Genomic DNA, 23488 nt, shown 5'->3' with positions numbered 1-23488 from the left:
AGAAAACCTCTCCTGCTCTAGACAGTTCCTGACATGGACAGAGGTGGCAGCAGAGAGCACTGTGTCAGACTGGAACGAATACACCACTTCCTGCAGGACATACAGCAGCTGATAAGTACTGGAAGACTAGAGATTTTTAAATGGAAGTAAATTACAAATCTTTCAGAAACCAGTTGAAAGAAAAAAGATAAAGGGAGTACCCCTTTAAATATCATTAAGTCTCACTTTGCTACTTTCCTATTGTGTTGCCTATCTATAATCTTTGATGTTTTCTTCTAGCAAAAGACTTCATAAGTTGTCTGCTGGAAAAGGATCCCAAGAAGCGATACAACTGTGAGAGTGCCCTGACCCATCCCTGGTGAGATGCTGTCCCAATGTCCTCCGTATAGGATAAGTACACAAGCGTCTGCCAGGAAGGAGCCAAGGGGCAGCCGACATATCAGCACACATCCATCCTTAGTGCCGCACACCCCCTGCTCCTGCAGAACAAAGCAATAAATACAGTCTAGCAATTTGGCAGCGTCTCGGTATTATAGTTGTGTCTAATAACTATAATCATCTCATTAGCCCAAGTCTGGCCGAGGGAATCATAGACACTTAATAACTAGCTTTCTTCTAAATGGCTTCCCGACCACAGAAAATGTGTGCTAATGTGTCTGCTGACAAAGACGGCTGTGTATGACAGCACGAATCTCTTATAAATGGCCTGGACTGAACCATCATGGACACTGGATGGGGGGAAGTAACGGCCTCCAAAACACAATGGGGGAGATTTATCAAACATGGTGTAAAGTGGAACTGGCCCAGTTGCCCCTAGCAACCAATCAGATTCCACCTTTCATTCCTCACAGACTCTTTGGAAAATGAAAGGTAGAATCTGATTGGTTGCTAGGGGCGACTGAGCCAGTTTCACTTTACACCAGTTTGATAAATCTCCCCCTAAGGGTACCTTCACGCGTACCGGATCCGCTGCGAGTTTGCAGCAAAATCTGCTGCAAATCCTGGTAGTGTGAAGCTCTATGGGATTAAATATCCTCAGCAGAATTTTGATTTAGTTGCGGATATGTAACCCGGCCCCTTTAACCCCGAGCAGCCCCGGCCCAGAGCATACATTACCTGCTCAGCAGTGCGGCTGTGTGTGAGGCTCCCGTTGGTCCCCATCAGCCAATCAGTGCTGCCGTGCGACCTCTGTACCCCCCACGAACTCTGTATTGTCCCCCGACTTCTGTGTATTAAATAGAGCCGTGGGTACGGCATGTGACCCATAGCTCTTTTCATTTCTATGGGGCAACGGAAAGAGACGAGCACAGCGCTCCATAGGAATGAGTAGAGCCGCGGGTCACATGCCGTACCTCCGGCTCTATTCAATACACAGAAGCCGGGGGACCGATATGGAGACCAGTGGTGTAGCTACCATAGAGGCAGGGTAGGCAGTTGCTATGGGGCCCTGTGGAGGAGAGGGGCCTGGGGAAGAAGTCAAGAGTGAGTGTCCTTCTGCTTAACCCCTTATGTACTGCAGTGTGTAAGTGACACAGTGTTTACTTCCATGCTGCAACACAAAAAAGGGTTAACAAGCGGAAGACAGAGAGATAACCTTTGACCTCTGTTCTCCAGCAGTGGCCAGCAAGTAGGAAAATGTGCAGGGCTCTGTGCAGAGGTTAGGGGTTATCAGTGCACAAGCAGTAAAGCAGATAGATCCTTGTCTTTTGAACATTGGGTCACTTACACACTACAATACATAAGATTTTATTTTTTGGCCACATCACAGAGCATATACCGTGCTTTGTTTTGTGCGTAGGGGAGGGGAGCCCCTTACATTTTTTTGCTATGGGGCCCGTGAATCCTAGCTACGCCCCTGATGGAGACCCCCCCCCCCCCAGCCATCTCATACTTATTCCTATCCTGTGGATAGGGGAAAAGTTCATTTTTTTGGAATATCCCTTTAAGGTCTGAAAACGTTCCTCATATATTATCTGTCTGTTATATCCCGAGAGGACTAGGACATGTGCTCCTTATTACAATCCTAATGGGCTCTTTCTGCAGGATTGCTGGGAATACAGCTCTCCATCGAGACATCTACCGCTCAGTCAGCATCCAAATCAAGAAAAACTTTGCTAAAAGCAGATGGAGGGTAAGTTGTACATTATACTTTTATTATACTATTTACTATACTATACTGGCACCTGTGGTGCAGCCGTCCCCAACCCCCCCCCCCGGGCCAGCAGCCCCCAGTGAACCCCCCCTCCCAAAGACTCCCAAAGAGCTGAACAAGTGCCAGCAGCCCTGTCCACGGCACATGACTATGTGCGGTTGGAGAGAGACAGCAGGGACCACGGTATAGCAGCACTCACCCCCCTGCTATAGCGATTAGGGGTTTCACTACAGGGCGGGGGGAGTTTGGGGGGGCACTATAGTTGTATTTTGTGAATAAAAGCAGAGTAAATGCCCTAGTTAGTTTTACAATGTAATTTCTCCATATACTGCGCCCCCTGCTGGACACTTCATATGAATTACACCCGATTTGTGATGTCACGGTTTTCTAGAGAAATTGAAGCCTGCCTGATCTAATAAATTGAGGAAAATAGCACTATATGTGCATTTCGCATAATAAGTGTACATTAGGAATTTGTCTAACTTTCCTTATGTAATAACATATTACAAAATACATTTTGCCCGAAGTTCTTCTTTAAAAAGACATTACTTTAAGACGACAAAATATTTTTCTTTCAAATCCTGATACCAGTGATGTAATAGAATGGTGTATAGAGATCCTGATACCAGTGATGTAATAGAATGGTGTATAGAGCTGATACCAGTGATGTAATAGAATGTTGTATATAGATCCTGATACCAGTGATGTAATAGAATGGTGTATAGAGATCCTGATACCAGTGATGTAATAGAATGGTGTATAGAGCTGATACCAGTGATGTAATAGAATGTTGTATATAGATCCTGATACCAGTGATGTAATAGAATGGTGTATAGAGATCCTGATACCAGTGATGTAATAGAATGGTGTATATAGATCCTGATACCAGTGATGTAATAGAATGGTGTATATAGATCCTGATACCAGTGATGTTATAGAATGGTGAATAAAGATCCTGATACCAGTGATGTAATAGAATGGTGTATATAGATCCTGATACCAGTGATGTAATAGAATGGTGTATATAGATCCTGATACCAGTGATGTAATAGAATGTTATATATAGATCCTGATACCAGTGATGTAATAGAAGGGTGTATATAGCTGATACCAGTGATTTAATAGAATGTTATATATAGATCCTGATACCAGTGATGTAATAGAAGGGTGTATATAGCTGATACCAGTGATTTAATAGAATGGTGTATATAGATCCTGATACTAGTGATGTAATAGAATGGTGTATAGAGATCCTGATACCAGTGATGTTATAGAATGGTGTATAAAGATTCTGATACCAGTGATGTAATAGAATGGTGTATATAGATCCTGATACCAGTGATGTAATAGAATGGTGTATATAGATCCTGATACCAGTGATGTAATAGAATGTTATATATAGATCCTGATACCAGTGATGTAATAGAAGGGTGTATATAGCTGATACCAGTGATTTAATAGAATGTTGTATATAGATCCTGATACCAATGATGTAATAGAATGTTGTATATAGATCCTGATACCAGTGATGTTATAGAATGGTGTATATAGATCCTGATACCAGTTTAAATTATGAAAGGTTGGTCTGCTTAGTGAGTCCTGCATTGTAGATAGTAAAGAATAGGGTATGAATACTTCTGAATTATGACATATTAAGAATAATAATATCTCTCTTTTTAGCAAGCATTTAATGCAGCGACAGTGGTGAATCACATGAAGAAGATGCACATGCATACTGGTGATGGAAAGAATGGGCTACCCACCATCAAAGTGTCTAATGCCACAGGACCATGTACTCCCAATACCATCAGTGAAGAGCAAGGGATCAGCCATGGAGACTATACATTGTATCCTACAAGAGAAGCAACAATGAGTGTGTGTGACCCAGCAAATAATCCCAATGGCAACAAAGCAAGACAGGAGTCCTGTCCACCACAAGATGTCTGCAAGGTCAATGAAAGTCAAAAGTCCCAACAAAGCCATGCATCTCGTAGGAATTCAAGTGAACAAAAAGCATCAGACTGTCGACTGTCCCCCAAGACAAGTCATGAGATCCAGAACCCCAAGAAAGCGGGGAAGAATGTAACACAGAACTGTGCCACCCAAACTAGCCCGGTGCATCCAATGACTCACGAAACATCGCAAAGCTGTACCATGAAGGACGGACACTCGCAAACAAAACCCAAGATTCAGTCCAACCAGGCTTCCAAGGCCACAAACGCAAAAGAAGACAAACAAAGTCACCCAAAACCTAAAAATATTTCTCAATCACTTGATCTCCCATCTCCACCCTCATTTAAGAGTGAAACACATCGCAATTCATTGGACAAATCACCTACAACCCCATCAAAGAAGTCAGCCGTACCAACAACGGTGACGGCAAAGACCACTCAAAAGCCTCCACCACAAGCCGGCCTCAATCCACCTTCTCCAAAGGATTCTGGGCAAGAAGCCAGTCTATCAAAGACCCCAACTAAGAGGGTCAGTGCCCAATCCTCTGTCCAGGAGAGTGCATCCAAGAACAGTACCCCCAAAAAATTAGACCTAGACTATGATATCTTGTGCATGGAGCTCCCTCAGTGCAAACCTATGGACTTATCCAATGGGACTGTGAAGGGCGACAAAATTTCAGTTCCCAATAATCTATATGTGACTAATGGAATCTCAGTTGAAACATATGAGAAGGGAAAACCTATTTCTTGCCCGGAAACCGGCCTGGTGAAGAAAAGTCACAAGAAACAGTAAGTCGTGTAAACACACCAATAACATAGCCGAAAGTGAAGTCTGATGGAACAGTGTCATCCATTGCTGGAGACCTTTCTGCACTTATCCGGCAAATCTGTCAGGTAGGTACCAGGAAGAGAGCTGCGGACACAGGCAGATAGGTGATAGGGAGATAAAACACATGATGCCTTTGTCTTTGCTGATGGTCATTTGCAGAGTTATAAAAAGCTGGAGTATCACAGAAGTGATGCTGAGCCACAGCATGCATGCCTTCTCCCCCACCCTAGCTGTCTTTACTAACTGACATAAAGGGCTGAACCTCCATCCCTACACATCAATTAGTGAAAGAAGGGAGAAGTGGGGAAGGGGGAGGCGTGCACACTGTGGCTCAGCATCACTTCAGCTTCCAAGGACAATGCTATTTTATAATTCGGCAAATGGCCATCAGCAAAGACAAAGGCGTCATCTGTTTTATCTCACTATCACCTATGTCTGCAGCTCTGTGCCTAGTACATACCTGACAGATTCCTTTTAAGCCGCTGGGTAGATCCCACTGATACTCTGTTGCCCAATGACCAACATATGTCCGCTTGAAGAATAAACCTCTTTTCCTAGTCCGGGACTAAAGGTCATAGTTTTTAGATTTATGTTGAAATGGAGTTTTCCGACTAGTTCTTTATAAAGATTTCCTGAGATGTGAATGTCGGTGACCTAGATTTGTTTAGGAACTGAACTATACCGAAACTAAAAGAGGCAGAGTATTTATAGAGCGCCCCTTTTGATTCTCTGCACAATGTCATTACAAAGTCAAAGAATGTTAAAGGAGAAGTCTGGTGCTTTTTTTTTTTTTTTTAATCCGTCAGGGGCAGGGGGAACATTGTAAGGAACAACTGCTTACCCCTCCTCATGCCCACAAATCACCATGCCAGAAGGCATTTTCCCCCCGAGTTCTGATGACATGACTTGGGGGAAAATGTCTGACCAGGCTGATGGATGCTCCATCACCCCATCAGCCAATCCAGCTTTGCTAGATACAGGCCCGCTTCTGCCATGAGGCGGAATGAGCCTTCCGCCTCAGGCGGCAGATTTTGCAGTCCGGCAGGGGGCGGCATTGTGTCCCCCCTGCTGTCATTTTTGTTAAGTATCACTTAACAAAAATGACAGCGGCCGCTCACCTGTCCCGTCGCCCGCGCTCTCCACATCCCGTCAGGTCCCGCGATGTCACCCTACAGCTGTCACGGACCTCCAGGCTGTGGTGAGTGCTCGGGGTCGGTGGGGGACGCGCTGGGGTGATCGGGTCGCGTGGGGCCGCCCCGCGCGACCCGATCACCCCACTCACTCACCACAGCCTGGAGGTCTGTGACAGCTGCATGGTGACGTCGCGGGACCTGGCGGGATGTGGAGACAGCGGAGAGCGCGGGCCGGCTGCGGTGTGGGACAGGTGAGCAGCTGGCTGTGGGGGGGGGGGGGGTTGCGGGGGTGCATGCCGGCCATTACTCGGGGCGGCCGCCTGAGGTTTGCCTCAGGCGGCAGAAACCCCACAATCGGCCCTGGCTAGATAAGTGGTCCAAACAATTGAAGTTAACGTTTAATGTTTCTAAATGTAAAATAATGCACCTGTGGAGGGGAAATCCTCTATCATTTTGGCAGTTCTGTGTTGGCAAAGACTTCAGAGGAGAAGGATTTAGGGGCAGTGATTTCTGACAGTCTTAAAATGAGTCACCAGTGCAGCCAGGTGATGGGGGAGACAAATCATATGCTGGGGTGTGTATATATATATATATATTGGTATGCTGGGCTGTATATATATATATATATATATATATATATATATATATATATTGGTATGCTGGGCTGTATATATATAATGGTATGCTGGGCTGAATATATATATATAATAGTATGCTGGGCTGTGTATATATATATATATATATATATATATATATATGTAATAGTATGCTGAGCTGTATATATATATATATATATTGGTATGCTGGGCTGTATATATATATATATAATGGTATGCTGGGCTGAATATATATAATAGTATGCTGGGCTGTATATATATATGTAATGGTATGCTGAGCTGTCTATATATATATATATATATATATATATATAGTGTATGCTGGGCTGTATAACTACAGGTATAAATAGTAGTAAGAGGGAGATGGTGATCCCACTATATAGAGCTCTGGTGAGGAATACTCCCTAGATCTGGAATACTGTGTCCAGTTCTGAACAACTCACCTACAAAAGGATATTGATAAAATATAACAGGTCCAAAGGCGGGCTACTAAAATGGTGGAAGGTGTCAGGCATAAAACATGATGCAGCTGGGGCACATGAACAATCACTCTATTGCTTGTGAAGCCATTCAAGTACATTGTTATCATCCGTACACTTCCCTCTTACACGCTAAAAATGAATTTTTACGGCTGCACAAAAGATGAAATCAGCCGGCAAGACTTTGCTCACTTGCTCACTATTGCACTTTTACAGAGGCCAATAATCAAGTAAATGAACACTCCTAGGGACACTCCTTAGTGATTATCAGCCTGTGTAAAAGGGCTTTAAAGAGACTCTGTCAGTAGGTTTATGGTGTCCTATCTCAGGGTAGTATATACTAGTGACAGAGAAGCTGAACAGAATGATGTATCACTTACATTGTTCTGTGCAGCTGATCCAGAGATCTCCTCGTAAATAACATGGACAATAAGAAGTCCTCTCCATTATGTGCATGAGCTCAGTAGTCCTGGATATTCATGAGAAGCAGAAAACTCCGCCCACCAGCTGCTAATTGGCAGTTATCTATCCATGCTGTGTATAGGGAGTTAGCTGTCAATCAGAAGCTGGAGAGCGGGGGGAGGGGTGTGGCAAGAATCCTATTCTCCTGCATATTAGGAGAATGGCTGAACAGTATGATGTAAGTAATGCACCGATCTGTTCAGCATTTCTGTCACTAGTTTATGCTGCCCTCATTTAAGGTAGCATAACCCTAGTGACATATTCCCTTTAAGTGCCCTCTAGGCCTTAACCCTTTATCCTGGTCTTGGGTGCAGAAGCTGGACCCCAGAACATTTCACAAGTGTGGTGCCAGTGTGTCCTGAGAACCAGACAGCGCCAATGCAAAGCACCAGAGTTTCAGGCAGTGAAGATGGAATCAGCAGGCCAACTTGTCAACAGAAGAACTAGAACTGTACTAGATGCAGCAGCGACGTCATCAAATAGGTGGAGGATGATGGCAGACGGCAGGGTCATGGCCACCTCCTATGCCTGATTTGCAAGTAGGCGTAAATCATTGTGCATCTACTCCAGCAGAACCCTGGGGCCCCAGCATGCAGTGGGACACAGGGGGGCGGATTTAGTTGGTTCAGTAAGACCAATGTACAGACAAGACATCGGTCTTGGTAAAGTGTTGATGACATCCAGTTGGTTCATCTTCCACATGTAAAAGCAGAAATCTTCAGAATAAAAGAAAGTATTGTCATATGGTAACATAAGAAAACATAAATAATAATAAATATTCTGCCCAATATAAAGTTTCTTGCTGCCCTAGCGGAGACCATAACAAACATGCTATTCTTACCTTTCCTCGCTCCCCCGGTGTCCTCCAGCGTCATCCTCAGTCCTGGCTGAACAATCCCGCAGACTCATCTGAGGGTGACAGCCGCAGTGGTCTCGTATCATCAGCAGGATCGGTCAGCCGGGGACTTGAAGATGACGTAGGAGGACACCGGGAGCACAGAAAGGAAGGAATAGGCGGTTTGTTATGTTCTCCACCAGGGCAGCAACATATTAAAAGTTTAAATGGAGCAGAATACCCCTTTAATAAATAATCAAGTACATTTAAACAGCTATGAAATTCACTTTGCTCTATAAGACATTACATCGCTGTCTTTTCATTGTCCTTGCAGGCCTTTCATGACTGGTGTCACAGGACCGATGAAAGCCACAAATTACACGCACTGCGGCAGCGGACAGACAGGAGTCTGCTCTATTATGTGACCAGCAATACAATGCACCGGCTTACAGCATTTCATTGTAAGTAATAGTTATGGGCTCGGCCAGTGGTCATCTCAGTCTTCTGGAGGAATTGTTTTTTTGTTTTTTGCTACTTGAAAACAATAGCTGGTGTAACTACACGTCTGTAAAAATAAATGGATGTGTAGGTCATCGGCTCATCTTTAGGTCTAGATCTAAAATCATTGGCCGGCGACTGTGCTACATGTAAAAGCTACGTGTAATAGCGATGCACGGCCAACAGCTGACGATTAAATAAACTGTTCATACATTACCTCTCCCGGTCTCCCAGTCTCCCCCCAAAAATTCTGTATCTTTAGATGATAAGTTTATAATCAGATTGTCTGAAAGCTGAGACTCCAAGCAATCGGCTGTAATCTGTGGTGGACTTGGCCATAAGTATTTAATTTCCTAGCAGCGCCACCACAGGAAGAAGTTAGTATTACATTGCACCATTTACTCAGACTCAAAATGATCGGAAAAATTAAGGTGGAAACATACAATTTTTAAGTTGTAGTGGTGGCTCTGGGTTACCGCAGAGCCGCTCCCATTCACTTCAATGGGAGCAGCTTTGCAGTTATACAGTGCCTCCACTATGAAAAGTGGCTTTATCAGCAGAGGATCGGTAGGGGTGCTATACTGTATGTTGGCACCCCACCGATCAGCTTTGATAGTTTATCCTGTGGATAGACCACTAATATTTTCAGGCTTGAAAGACCCTTTAATACCAACTTTGCTGCACGTCTTGTTATAGCAAAAAGGCATAGGAGAAATGTCAATGTTTCTGTAAGTAAATTCTTACCAAAAGGGGTTATTCCGCACTACAAAAACACAAAAACATGGCCCACTTTCTTCCACAAACAGCGACGCTCTTGTCTTGTAAATTAAGCTCCATTCACTTCGATGGAACTGATTTACAAAACCTGCACTGGAGACAAGAGCGGTGCTGTCTCTGTAGGCAAGCAGCCATGTTTTTGTAGTACCGGATAACCCCTTTAACCACTTTCTTTTAGAGACAGCACGACTCTTGTCTCTAGGTCAGGTGCGGTTTGCAATTAAGCTCCATTCACTTCAATGGAACTGAGCAGCAAAACCCCGCCCAAGCTGGAGACAAGAGTGGCGCTGTCTCTGGAAGAAAGTGGCCATGTTTTTGTAGCGCTGGATAACCCCTTTTAATATATGGAGCTTTCACATTTTGGGTTGTAAAGAAAAAAAAAATACATTGTAAAATATGCTGACAATGGCTTATACTAATAAAACAGGAATCCATCTTTCCCACAGAAGGGCTACACAATAAACCGTGTATAGAAGCCAAACATTGATCACGCTTCAGAGGGAGGCATGGGGAAGCTTCCTTTCATTTCCTCTTTGAGAACATCGCCTGGATGACAGAGGCATTTTTTTTCGAGGGACACAGCAGTGGTTTTTGTTAAGCGGAGGCCGATAACTCACCGCAGAGATATCGTCACCTCTGCAGGACGGCCATGGCTACAAGCAATCATGGACTTTAATACCAGGAGGAGGAGGGCAACTTGTGCGATCAAGACTCTTCCTTGTGTAACATATGTACAATTGTAAATCTTACTGGCAACAATGCCTTGTATATTAAGCATCGGCAGGCGTAGCTGTGTATCACCTTAGTTAAATGTTAGTGATTTGGAATTGGTGAGCATTGGTGACATTGTAAATTAATGTTACACTTGTACACCTACAGAGCTGTCGGCAGGACTTACACTTCCACCCCAGAATGTGACTTATGTAGGGTTGTCCTACGAGAGGCTCAGTAGGTCTATCCACTTGTTTGTAGGTTGGAGTGTTTAATGCAAGACAGTGAGGCCGCATCCACACAATGTCTCTTCCTTTGGCTGTCTGACAGCTATTTTTTTGGACAGTCATCACCAACAACCATTATTTGGGTGCAAAATGGCGGCCGTCAAAAAAAAGGCCAAAAATGGACGTTGTGTGGTTGTAGCCTGATAAAGGCAAAAAAATATAGTGACCGGCAAGGCTTTGCTGGATACATAATACAGCCATTTTATCATCAGACGGGGGCACATAAGGTGAATGGAAAGTTTGTGTTATTTTAGTTTTCCAATAGAAAAATCTGCTAAATGTTGAGCTACTGACAATGTACTGTACTAGCAAAAAGATACCAGCAAATATATTGTTTCTAATGCAACACAAGACACAGCCCTTCCATTGTATAGACGTGTTTTATATATATACATATATATACTGTATATATGTGTGAGTTATGATGACTATGGAGTACTGTCAGCTTGGCACCGCTTTGTGCCAGGAACTAAGTCACTTTATGATAGAGAAACGTCTCGGGCTTAGAATCCTGGAGACCATAGAGAAATGTTTGTCAGATATTTCAGACGCAAATGGAAAAGCCTGTTTGGAGCTTTTTAATGCAGCGATTTTATTAAACAACGACAAATAAGCCTTTGTAAATATAAATGCAGTGAAATGGTTCTGCTTCTGTAATTCCGAAATAAATGGGACTTTTTTATGTGGAAATCCTCAGCCATGTTTTATTTCATGTGTATTAAGTCTGTTACAGCTGGATGGTTTGTTTTAAACCTTGGCTTAAAGGTTTACAAAAAGATGAGCTAATCCTTAAAGGGGAACTCCAGCGATCTTATAAAACAAAATGCACAAAAAGAATAAATGGGCACTCACCTATCTATTGATTGAAAATGGTGGCGAGATACCACCGAAACGTTGCGTCTATGGATTGCTGCACTATTATTTGAATAAACCACAGTTACTTTCACCGCTACTTTGTGTGCCGCGGACTTTCCTCTACTATCTATCTATCTCCTATCTATCTATCTATCTATCTCCTATCTATCTATCTATCTATCTATCTATCTATCTATCTATCTATCTATCTATCTATCTATCTATCTATCTATCTCCTATCTATCTATCTCCTATCTATTATCTATCTATCTATCTATCTATCTATCTATCTATCTATCTATCTATCTATCTATCTATCTCCTATCTATCTCCTATCTATCTATCTATCTATCTATCTATCTATCTATCTATCTATCTATCTCCTATCTATCTATCTATCTATCTATCTCCTATCTATTATCTATCTATCTATCTATCTATCTATCTATCTATCTCATATCTATCTATCTATCTATCTATCTATCTATCTCCTATCTATCTATTTATCTCCTATCTATCCATCTATATATCTATCTCCTATCTATCTATCTATCTATCTATCTATCTATCTATCTATCTATCTCCTATCTATCTATCTATCTATCTATCTATCTATCTCCTATCTATCTATCTATCTATCTATCTATCTATCTATCTATCTATCTATCTCCTATCTATCTATCTATCTATCTATCTATCTATCTATCTATCTATCTCCTATCTATCTATCTATCTATCTATCTATCTATCTGTCTGTCTGTCTGTCTGTCTGTCTGTCTGTCTGTCTATCTATCTATCTACCTATCTATCTATCATAACCTGGGGTTGCCAGGTGTTGTTAGCGATTGGCTGGGTGTAGGGGTACCAACTAGGCACTTATCACAGTGGTCAGGAGTGGTGATGGCCACCCCCGGGAATACAAGCTTCGGGGTTTGAAAAGGTACAACCAGGTTTGTATGGGTGCAGGTGCACATGCAGAGCAAAAATGGGTCCAGCACTTAACCAGAATAACACTTTACTTAGAATCTTTAGTGCAATACAGGAGAAGGTGAAAAGTGCGCTAAAGATAATCACAAAGATGGAGTACAACAATGTCCTTTCTCCTGACGGACAATACAGAGTGCTTGGCTTAGGTGCTTAGTGTAGGTAGTAGGTATTTCTTAGGTGTAGTAAGGCTAGGGACTGTCTTGGGGCATTGCCTATTAGTGCAGAACTCTGCCGGGATAACTTGTAGCGAACGGTTAGGACTCAGAAGGAAGAGCCCACAGAGTGTCAGGTCCGGTAGTACGAGTCCCGGGGTTGCACGACTGGGTGTAGCTAACCCCTCATGGTCCCCCAAGTAGGTCAAGCAGGTTTCAATGGAGTTTATTAGCTTAGGCACTCTGCTCCACTGCGGACCATTCCTCTGTAGATGGAGTATTGGTAGAATAGGTTATCCCATGTGTAGTCAAGGTTTTCCCAGATGATAGTTACCCCACCTCTGGGTTTAGAACTGCATAGCTAGAAAGTCTCTGATAAGAATCTGTAGTCCTTCTGTAAGCAGGAACACTTGAGCCTTGTCTCTGCCTCCCACTCTCTAGAAAAACTGGAAAAAAGACCCTCCCACCAGGAACTAACTATCCTATATAGGGGTGACCAGGAATAACCTCCCATTGGGGGGGGGGGGGGGGAGTGCTAGAAGGGGTGAAGTGTGAGAGTGTGAGAGGTGAGGAAGGGTGAGGCAACTAAGCCAGTGATTGGACTACAGATAAATGTAATCCTTTTGACCTTCAGCTGTGCAATAAGAATAGGGAAGAGTGTGACACCAAGTGGTGATAGTGTGGTAAGGCACCTATCATCCCAGAGTTTGACCCCTGACAGAGATACCTTTTGAAATAAAAGCATAAGGGCACACCTGTACTGGGACACTATCTATCTATTCAGCTACATAGATGAGAGAGAGATAAAACAACAGTGTCACTCTTTTCCGGCGGCCATAGTGGACTGTGCAGCTGGTCACCATGAAGTTCAGTCCGTTTGTTACCTCGGACCGCAGCAAAAACTGCAAAAGGCACTTCAATGCCCCTTCTCATGTGCGCAGGAAGATCATGTCCTCTCCCCTGTCTAAGGAACTGAGGCAGAAGTACAATGTCCGCTCCATGCCCATCCGCAAGGACGATGAAGTCCAGGTGGTTCGTGGACACTACAAAGGCCAGCAAATTGGTAAAGTTGTCCAGGTGTACAGAAAGAAATATGTGATCTACATTGAGCGTGTACAACGTGAGAAGGCCAATGGCACCACTGTTCACGTTGGTATTCACCCCAGCAAGGTGGTGATCACCAGACTAAAGCTTGACAAAGATCGCAAGAAGATCTTGGAGCGCAAGGCCAAGTCTCGCCAAGTTGGCAAAGAGAAGGGCAAATACAAGGAGGAGACCATTGAGAAAATGCAGGAGTAACTTTATCAATAAACAAAAACTGTTCAGTTTCAAAACAACAGTGTCTCCTTCCCCCTATACTACTCAGGAGAGACTGTAACAGATAAGGTGTTACAGCTTGCCTGGCAACAGAAGGGACGATCATGTGACCTGTGTCTCAGAAGGGAGGTGGAGGACAGGAGTGGAGACAGAGTGGAGCAGACAGTGAGGATTTTCAGCAGCTTCAGGGTGTGAGGATGGGCTGCAGACAAACTGACCAATTCATGTCATAGAAACCTATTACACACAAGCTTAGATTATGGGTGCGGATTGAACAGGGTTAATTCTTTCTCATTCTCGCTGATCTGCACTTGTTTACAGCTACGGGCGTCCAAAGATCAGGTAATAAAAAGGACCCCAAATCTAACAATAAGGGTTCAATACTGAATCTATACAACTATTCGCTGCCAGGATTTGTAACACAAGGATTTAGGTTGGTTTCATATACTTGTTCTGATGACACAGATGCAGGAAATACTGTATATAAAAAAGACAGAAATGTGATAATGGACTGATACAGGACCCCAGGGAAATTAAAGCCTTTCTAGCTCTATCATGGGAACAGTCATGGTTGTAAAATAAGCCAAAGCAATAATAGGAATGTAACAGAGAGCGGCTATGCATCAGAGATTAGCCACAAATTACAGGCACAATGCTTCCTTAATAAACTCATTTAGATGGGTAATAAGCACTAGCCCCCCCCCCCCCCCCCCCTTCCACACACACATACACACACACATTATCTGACAGTATTTTTACATTCATATTTTACCCACAATTCCTGGCAGGGTACGATATATTGTACGGAAAATTAGTTTCCTATCTTGCACATAGGAAAAATCGGTGAACGACTGTTTACACGGAACGATATGCAAATTTGTTACGAACGACGATTTTATAACATGTTGTAAGATCAAAGTGAACGATTTCTCGTTCGTCGTTCGCAGCATTTACAAGTACGATTATCGTTCGAATTCGTTATCGTTATCGTGTAAATTCGCACAATAATCGTTCAGTGTAAACGCAGCATAAGTATTATGTGTTAAAAGAGAGAAAAAGGAAAGTGCTGTGTGTAGGAGAGCAAGATCAATGTAAGATGAGTAGCTTCTGGTAGTGAGGCGCTCACCTGATCGGGGTGTGCAGGAGGTACAATACCAGCAGACAGCACTAGGGGAGACCCTGATGGAAATAAGGATCCTGTGGTCTTAGGATCTTAGGAGATTTAAGAGGATCCTTCAAAAGAATAAGTGGATCTTTTTATTTAATTGTAGTTTTTTTATTAAACTATCATGTGTAGCATTTTTTAGGTATTTCAAAGCTCCTGAACACAGGAAACATGCTGGTGTTTCATTTTTACACGTTGACTAATATCCTTATGTGATGATTTTCATGAAGAATTGCTTTTGTTCAAATGGTGGCTTCCCATCAATATAGTGGGTGTGTGGAGGTATCTGTAGGCTGAACATTCATCTGTGGTGTCCCACCACGGGTGTTACTAGTATGTTACACCCCTCTCAAAAGTCTGTACTTCAAGTAACTGTGGTAATGAAGTAGTACCTAAGTTTTGACACAAGATGCTGCTATTGTATGTAACTGTACTTGTATTTTGCACAGCTGCAGGTCACTAAAGGGTTATTGTTTATTATAATCTGTACACCAATGAGGACCTTCTCTTCTTCTCTACCTATCCCTGAGCTCCTTTCTTTCTATGAAAAACTCCACCCCTCACAAGAGATATTACACCACCTGTAGGAAGTTGTCACATGGGGAGAGGAAGTACACACCCACTCTTAATCAGTCTTAGGGTCCATTTACACAGAAAGATTGTCTGACAGATTATCTGCCAAAGATTTGAAGCCAAAGCCAGAAACAGACTATAAACAGAGATTAAGTCATAAAGGAAAGCCTGAGATTTCTTCTCTTTCCAAATCCATTTCTGGATTTGGCTTCAAATCTTTGCCAGATAATCTATCAGATAATCTTTCTGTGTAAATGGGACCTTAGTCTGGTTGTTGAGCAGAGAAGATGCAGAACAAGTTGGTCCCTGCTGTGGTCCAGCTGGGTCCTGGCTTTGCCAGATCCCCACTCCAGAACTAGTCGGTCAGTTTTAGTCGGGTTCCTGTGCAGAACAGACGCACTTGGGAGACGCAGACACCAGTTTCTTGAAAGCAGCACTTCTACACACTATGTAGTGTAAAACAAGTCTAAAAGTGCAGGACAGTATCCTGACAGCAAGATGAACTGATCCGGATAGAGCAAAGTTGCTAGAAGCCTATGCAGCACGGGTGTAACCAGGAAACCTTGGCCACTCTGCTCAACCCAGGTAACGAGGTGTGGGGCTTGTGTAACCCATAACACTCCTCTCTACTACGCTGAACCTGCAGTACAAACTCTTCTCAACTATTCAGCGCTCTCAGCACAAACTCCTCTCAAGCTCTACTACTCTAAAGGTCCTCAGTACAGCTTCTGTCTTGTCAAGTCTACAGTCTGCTATCAGCTAAAGAAGATCTATTTATATAAACTGGATGCAGTGATTATTACTCAGACACCTACACAGTAGATACCACATCCTTGGGTCATCTCCCCTTTCTGTGGGTGGCGGTACCGATAGTACCGCCACCATATGAGTAGGTTGTGGTATATTCTCTCCAGTCTGACACAGCGCTCTCTGCTGTCACCTCTGTCCATGTCAGGGACATTGGCCAGAGCAGGAGAGGTTTTTTATGGGGATTTGCTGCTGATGTGGACAGTTCCTGACATGGACAGAGGTGGCAGCAGAGAGCAGTGTGTCAGACTGGAGAGAATACAACACATACTGCAGGACATACAGCAGCTGATAAGTACTGGAAGACTGGAGATTTTTAAGTAGAAGTAAATTACAAATCCATATAACTTTCTGGTCCCCATTTAAAGCGACTCTGTACCCACCATCTGACACCCCCCCCCCCCCCCCCCCAGTTAGATAGCTGCTTTTTATCAAAGATCTGTCCTGGGGTCCGTTTGGCAGGTGATGCAGTTATTGTCCTAAAAAACAACTTTTAAACTTGCAGCTCTGTGTCAAATTGGTGTGGCCTAGAGTGTCTGTACCCTAGGCCTGCACCGTATCTCTGTCCCTCCTCCCCGCCCTCTTCACCATTAGGAATGCCCCAGGCAGGATTTCTCCTATTTACAATGGTTGGATCGTTAAGTGCAGTGTTCAGACAAGTGAGGAATAGGAGACATTCTGCCAGGGCCATTCCTAATGATGAAGAGGGTGGGGAGGAGGGACGGAGGGGTGGTGCAAGGTTACAGCGTGGGTAATCTAGGCCATGCCAATTTGACACAGGGCTGCAAGTTTTAAAGTTGTTTTTTAGGACAATAACTGCATCACCCATCAAGTGGACCCCAGGACAGATCTTGGATTAAAAGCAGCAGATTGTGGGTACAGAGTCACTTTAAATTCTACATTATCGGCCATGCATCCCCCGTCTAGCTGTGTAAGACTTGCCTGTTAACAAGGTTTAAAAAGGGAATTTCCTCAGGACTGCTTACCTGGCCTTTCCTGTTTTTCCTTTAGCATACACATTTATTAGTTATACAGGTCTCTTCATGACTTCGTGTATTTCAGTAATCAACAAATAAATGCTGAACCTTAGAAGAATCATTGATTTTTATTAAACTGAAAGAAACCAGTGACCATTAATGTGGTGTGTGGGTACTTTCTTTATTCGGTTTCCTACATACAGAGTGTGATATCAATAAATATTCATGTTATAACAAAAGAAATGGGCGGACAATAACAGTCAGCGCGGGACGGGACAGACAGGCTTAAATAACGGTAACAAAATGGAGTAACTTCACATAGTGACAAAAACAGAACAGTAACACAGTGTGACTACAGGTATATAACAGGACACACAGCCGGACTGTCCTACACACAGTGTGACTACAGGTATATTACAGGACACACAGTGTGACTACAGGTATATTACAGGACACACAGCCGGACTGTCCTACACACAGTGTGACTACAGGTATATTACAGGACACACAGCCGGACTGTCCTACACACAGTGTGACTACAGGTATATTACAGGACACACAGCCGGACTGTCCTACATACAGTGTGACTACAGGTATATTACAGGACGCACAGCCGGACTGTCCTACATACAGTGTGACTACAGGTATATTACAGGACACACAGTGTGACTACAGGTATATAACAGGACACACAGCCGGACTGTCCTACACACAGTGTGACTACAGGTATATAACAGGACACACAGCCGGACTGTCCTACACACAGTGTGACTACAGGTATATTACAGGACACACAGCCGGACTGTCCTACATACAGTGTGACTACAGGTATATTACAGGACACACAGCCGGACTGTCCTACACACAGTGTGACTACAGGTATATTACAGGACACACAGCCGGACTGTCCTACACACAGTGTGACTACAGGTATATAACAGGACACACAGCCGGACTGTCCTACACACAGTGTGACTACAGGTATATTACAGGACACACAGCCGGACTGTCCTACACACAGTGTGACTACAGGTATATTACAGGACACACAGTGTGGCTACAGGTATATTACAGGACACACAGCCGGACTGTCCTACACACAGTGTGACTACAGGTATATTACAGGACACACAGCCGGACTGTCCTACACACAGTGTGACTACAGGTATATTACAGGACACACAGTGTGACTACAGGTATATTACAGGACACACAGCCGGACTGTCCTACACACAGTGTGACTACAGGTATATTACAGGACGCACAGCCGGACTGTCCTACACACAGTGTGACTACAGGTATATTACAGGACGCACAGCCGGACTGTCTTACACACAGTGTGACTACAGGTATATTACAGGACACACAGTGTGACTACAGGTATATAACAGGACACACAGCCGGACTGTCCTACACACAGTGTGACTACAGGTATATTACAGGACACACAGCCGGACTGTCCTACACACAGTGTGACTACAGGTATATTACAGGACACACAGCCGTACTGTCCTACACACAGTGTGACTACAGGTATATAACAGGACACACAGCCGGACTGTCCTACACACAGTGTGACTACAGGTATATTACAGGACACACAGCCGGACTGTCCTACACACAGTGTGACTACAGGTATATAACAGGACACACAGCCGGACTGTCCTACACACAGTGTGACTACAGGTATATTACAGGACACACAGCCGGACTGTCCTACACACAGTGTGACTACAGGTATATTACAGGACACACAGCCGGACTGTCCTACACACAGTGTGACTACAGGTATATTACAGGACACACAGCCGGACTGTCCTACACACAGTGTGACTACAGGTATATTACAGGACACACAGCCGGACTGTCCTACACACATTCATTGTTGGAAGATCCATGAGCTCCATAGTAATGTGCATACATGGCATAAGACTCTTCAATACATAGACATAATACATGGCAGTAACAATCCTGTAGTCTAGAAGAAGATAAGTCATCTGTTCACACCTACTAAATTCTAACATATGGAAGAGTACATGGAACAGGTATATACGTAACTTGTACTATGTAGCACAGGTATATACGTAACTTGTACTATGTAGCACAGGTATATACATAACTTGTACTATGTAGCACAGGTATATACATAACTTGTACTATGTAGCACAGGTATATACATAACTTGTACTATGTAGCACAGGTATATAGGTAACTTGTACTATGTAGCACAGGTATATAAGTAACTTGTACTATGTAGCACAGGTATATACATAACTTGTACTATGTAGTGCAGGTATATACATAACTTGTACTATGTAGCACAGATATATAGGTAACTTGTACTATGTAGCACAGGTATATACATAACTTGTACTATGTAGCACAGGTATATACATAACTTGTAATATGTAGCACAGGTATATAGGTAACTTGTACTATGTAGCACAGGTATATACATAACTTGTACTATGTAGCACAGGTATATACATAACTTGTACTATGTAGCACAGGTATATACATAACTTGTACTATGTAGCACAGGTATATACATAACTTGTACTATGTAGCACAGGTATATACATAACTTGTAGTATGTAGCACAGGTATATACATAACTTGTACTATGTAGCACAGGTATATACATAACTTGTACTATGTAGCACAGGTATATACGTAACTTGTACTATGTAGCACAGGTATATACATAACTTGTAATATGTAGCACAGGTATATACATAACTTGTACTATGTAGCACAGGTATATACATAACTTGTAATATGTAGCACAGGTATATACTGTACATAACTTGTACTATGTAGCACAGGTATATACATAACTTGTACTATGTAGCACAGGTATATAGGTAACTTGTACTATGTAGCACAGGTATATACATAACTTGTACTATGTAGCACAGGTATATACATAACTTGTAATATGTAGCACAGGTATATAGGTAACTTGTACTATGTAGCACAGGTATATAGGTAACTTGTACTATGTAGCACAGGTATATAGGTAACTTGTACTATGTAGCACAGGTATATAGGTAACTTGTACTATGTAGCACAGGTATATACATAACTTGTACTATGTAGCACAGGTATATACATAACTTGTACTATGTAGCACAGGTATATAGGTAACTTGTACTATGTAGCACAGGTATATAAGTAACTTGTACTATGTAGCACAGGTATATAGGTAACTTGTACTATGTAGCACAGGTATATACATAACTTGTACTATGTAGCACAGGTATATACATAACTTGTAATATGTAGCACAGGTATATAGGTAACTTGTACTATGTAGCACAGGTATATACATAACTTGTACTATGTAGCACAGGTATATACATAACTTGTAATATGTAGCACAGGTATATACATAACTTGTACTATGTAGCACAGGTATATACATAACTTGTAATATGTAGCACAGGTATATACATAACTTGTACTATGTAGCACAGGTATATACATAACTTGTACTATGTAGCACAGGTATATAGGTAACTTGTACTATGTAGCACAGGTATATACATAACTTGTAATATGTAGCACAGGTATATAGGTAACTTGTACTATGTAGCACAGGTATATACATAACTTGTACTATGTAGCACAGGTATATACGTAGCTATAATACTGGGCAAGGAGAAGAATGTGAGGCCATTATGCTTTGTAATGTAACAGACAAACATATATATATTTATTTATTTTTGTTTTGTAGTTTTGGGCTTAATAGTGTTGAGAAAACAAAACGTTCTGCACTCTATACAAGGTATGTACTATATAGAAGGTATGCATTTTATAGAATGTATGCTCTCTATTACTTTTGCTTATGACTTTTGCTTTGACCATTAGGCTATGTTCACACAATGTAAGAGACCGGCCGTTCCATAACCCGACCACTCCCTGAAAAGATCATTTGATGATCTTTGCAGCCACAGAGTTCTGATGCGGGTGCATCCATGCGCGCCCGCATCAGAACTCCTCACTGCACACTATGGAGCATGCGCCCGAAGCCGCTCGCTCCATTTGGTGCACTGACAGGGTATTTATTGAATAGCGACCGCAGAAAACTGACATGTCAGTTTTCTACAGCGCAGCAAGAGATCCCGGCCGGAGCGTATACTATGTGTACACGCTCCGGCTGGGATCCCATAGAAGGCAAGGCAACGTATACTTTTGTACGAACTACGGCCGTTGTTGCCGATTGCAACAATGTCCGTACTTTTACGAAAATATAAATTGTGTGAACATAGCCTTAGGTGATGAAGTGATTACTATATTGCATACTATGGGAGATACAGTAACACATAGGAGCGCTTTCACACATGACATTTTGATGTAATTTTTTTTATGCAGATTGTCAATCCTCTAGAAGCTCAGGGGCGGCAGGAGGAGGCCTTCTAGGAGTATTACAGTCACCCACGGGATCTTTACCTAAATGCTTGTAACACTGACCGCTTGTACACCTGCAGGGATATGCTGACTGCTCAGGTAACGTTCCTATACAGAGGACAACTCTCACAATGTCTAATCCCTGCAGGTGGCATAGAAGGCAGCTCGGGCGCGGATGTCATCCCGGATGCCCCGCACCTCTTCCTCCAGGCCCTGCAACCGGGACATTTTATTCATCACAGACTGCCGGCCTGCTCGAAGCTCACCTTCAATTTCTGTAACAAGAAAGAAAAAAATCATCAATAAACAGAGAACAAATCCAGGATAACTTGTCATGTATTCATGTAAATCTCTGCTCATTCAGAGTTAAGTAGTCATGTGGGCGGTCCTACCCAGGGACTGACAGTAATCTGTCAAAGTGTGCAAGCAGAAAAAAGCTGTCAATCACTAAGTGGGACCGCCCACTTGACTACATTGCTTATTCTGGGCAGACCTATTCAGTGAGATTGGTAGCTTTTTACATGAAGACTTTAAGGAATAGTTGTCAATTACTGAGAAGGACCACCCACATGACTACCTACCCAGAATGAGCAGAGATTTTCATGAATGGAACTATATACCAGTCTGGTCAGCATTAGCTGCTCTGTAACATGGGGCTTGTAGATTGGAGTGTTTTTTCAATGTGATAGGTTCCCTTTAACGGGTAACTAACAGCAGGTTAGATGCACCATTTTCTTTAAGTTTGCAGTTTATTTCCTATGCTAATGAGGCCATTTGGTGCACTGGGGGTGGGGCTATCCACTTATCCACTAAAGGGGCACTCCAGCAAAAATCTTTTTCTTTCATATCAACCAGTGTCAGAAAGTTATATAGATTTGTAATTTACTTCCACTTAAAAATCTCAAGTCTTTGCATACTTAGCAGCTGCTGTATGTCCTGCAGGAAGTGGTGTATTCTTTCCAGTCTGACACAGTGCTCTCTGCTGCCACCTCTGTCCATTTTAGGAACTGTCCAGAGCAGGAGAGGTTTTCTATGGAGATTTGCTAATGCTCTGGACAGTTCCTGATATGGACAGAGGTGGCACTGTGTAAGACTGGAAAGATCACACCACTTCCTTCAGGACATACAGCAGCTGATAAGTGTGCGAAGACTTGAGATTTTTAAGTGAAAGTAAATTACAAATCTAGATAACTTTCTGAAATGACTTGGTTTTTAAGAAAACGATTTTCGCTGGAGTACCCCTTTAAGCCAATGTTACCTGCAAAGGTTTGTCGTTGTCTATCTGAAAACATCTTAATTGTTGTGAATGTGTTAAGAACCAAATCCATAATAACAGCGTGATCATAATGTTCACTTAACAACACGTGAATGGCACCGTTTGTAGCCGCCTTTATCGTAGACAGAACAAAGAGGCGGCCTATGGCTATCATACAGGGACATATTGCTAAGACTCTCAGACGCTTGTGCAGAATGTGTGGGAAGCGTTCAGAGGAACATAAAAACACAAAGACGT

General features: G+C 42.8%; 2 protein-coding genes and 1 pseudogene across 7 annotated transcripts in view; 2 read left to right on the top strand and 1 right to left on the bottom strand.

The window, feature by feature from the left end:
• CAMK1G (calcium/calmodulin dependent protein kinase IG) overlaps nt 1-8915 on the top strand; it is a 41897-nt gene extending 32982 nt beyond the window's left edge. For all 6 annotated transcript variants that reach the window (XM_069944450.1, XM_069944451.1, XM_069944448.1 and 3 more), the window contains 4 exons: nt 280-358; nt 2044-2131; nt 3833-4893; nt 8794-8915. In XM_069944450.1, the coding sequence (XP_069800551.1) occupies nt 280-358; nt 2044-2131; nt 3833-4893; nt 8794-8884 (1319 nt within the window). In that variant the 3' untranslated portion in view covers nt 8885-8915. The remainder of the gene's footprint in view (nt 1-279; nt 359-2043; nt 2132-3832; nt 4894-8793) is intronic.
• Nucleotides 8916-13552: 4637 nt separating this feature from the next.
• Nucleotides 13553-14063, top strand: LOC138767503 (large ribosomal subunit protein uL24 pseudogene; annotated as a pseudogene).
• A 7131-nt stretch (nt 14064-21194) lies between these two features.
• Nucleotides 21195-23488, bottom strand: part of LAMB3 (laminin subunit beta 3) — a 66022-nt gene continuing 63728 nt past the window's right edge. The window contains exon 23 of the mRNA XM_069944961.1: nt 21195-22250. Coding sequence (XP_069801062.1) covers nt 22111-22250 — 140 coding nt within the window. The 3' untranslated portion in view covers nt 21195-22110. The remainder of the gene's footprint in view (nt 22251-23488) is intronic.

The sequence above is a fragment of the Dendropsophus ebraccatus genome, chromosome 11 (genome assembly GCF_027789765.1).
Source record: "Dendropsophus ebraccatus isolate aDenEbr1 chromosome 11, aDenEbr1.pat, whole genome shotgun sequence".
In the NCBI taxonomy this organism is placed as follows: domain Eukaryota; kingdom Metazoa; phylum Chordata; class Amphibia; order Anura; family Hylidae; genus Dendropsophus; species Dendropsophus ebraccatus.
Note: the sequence above shows the minus strand (reverse complement) of the source record. Positions and strands in the feature narration are given on the sequence as shown.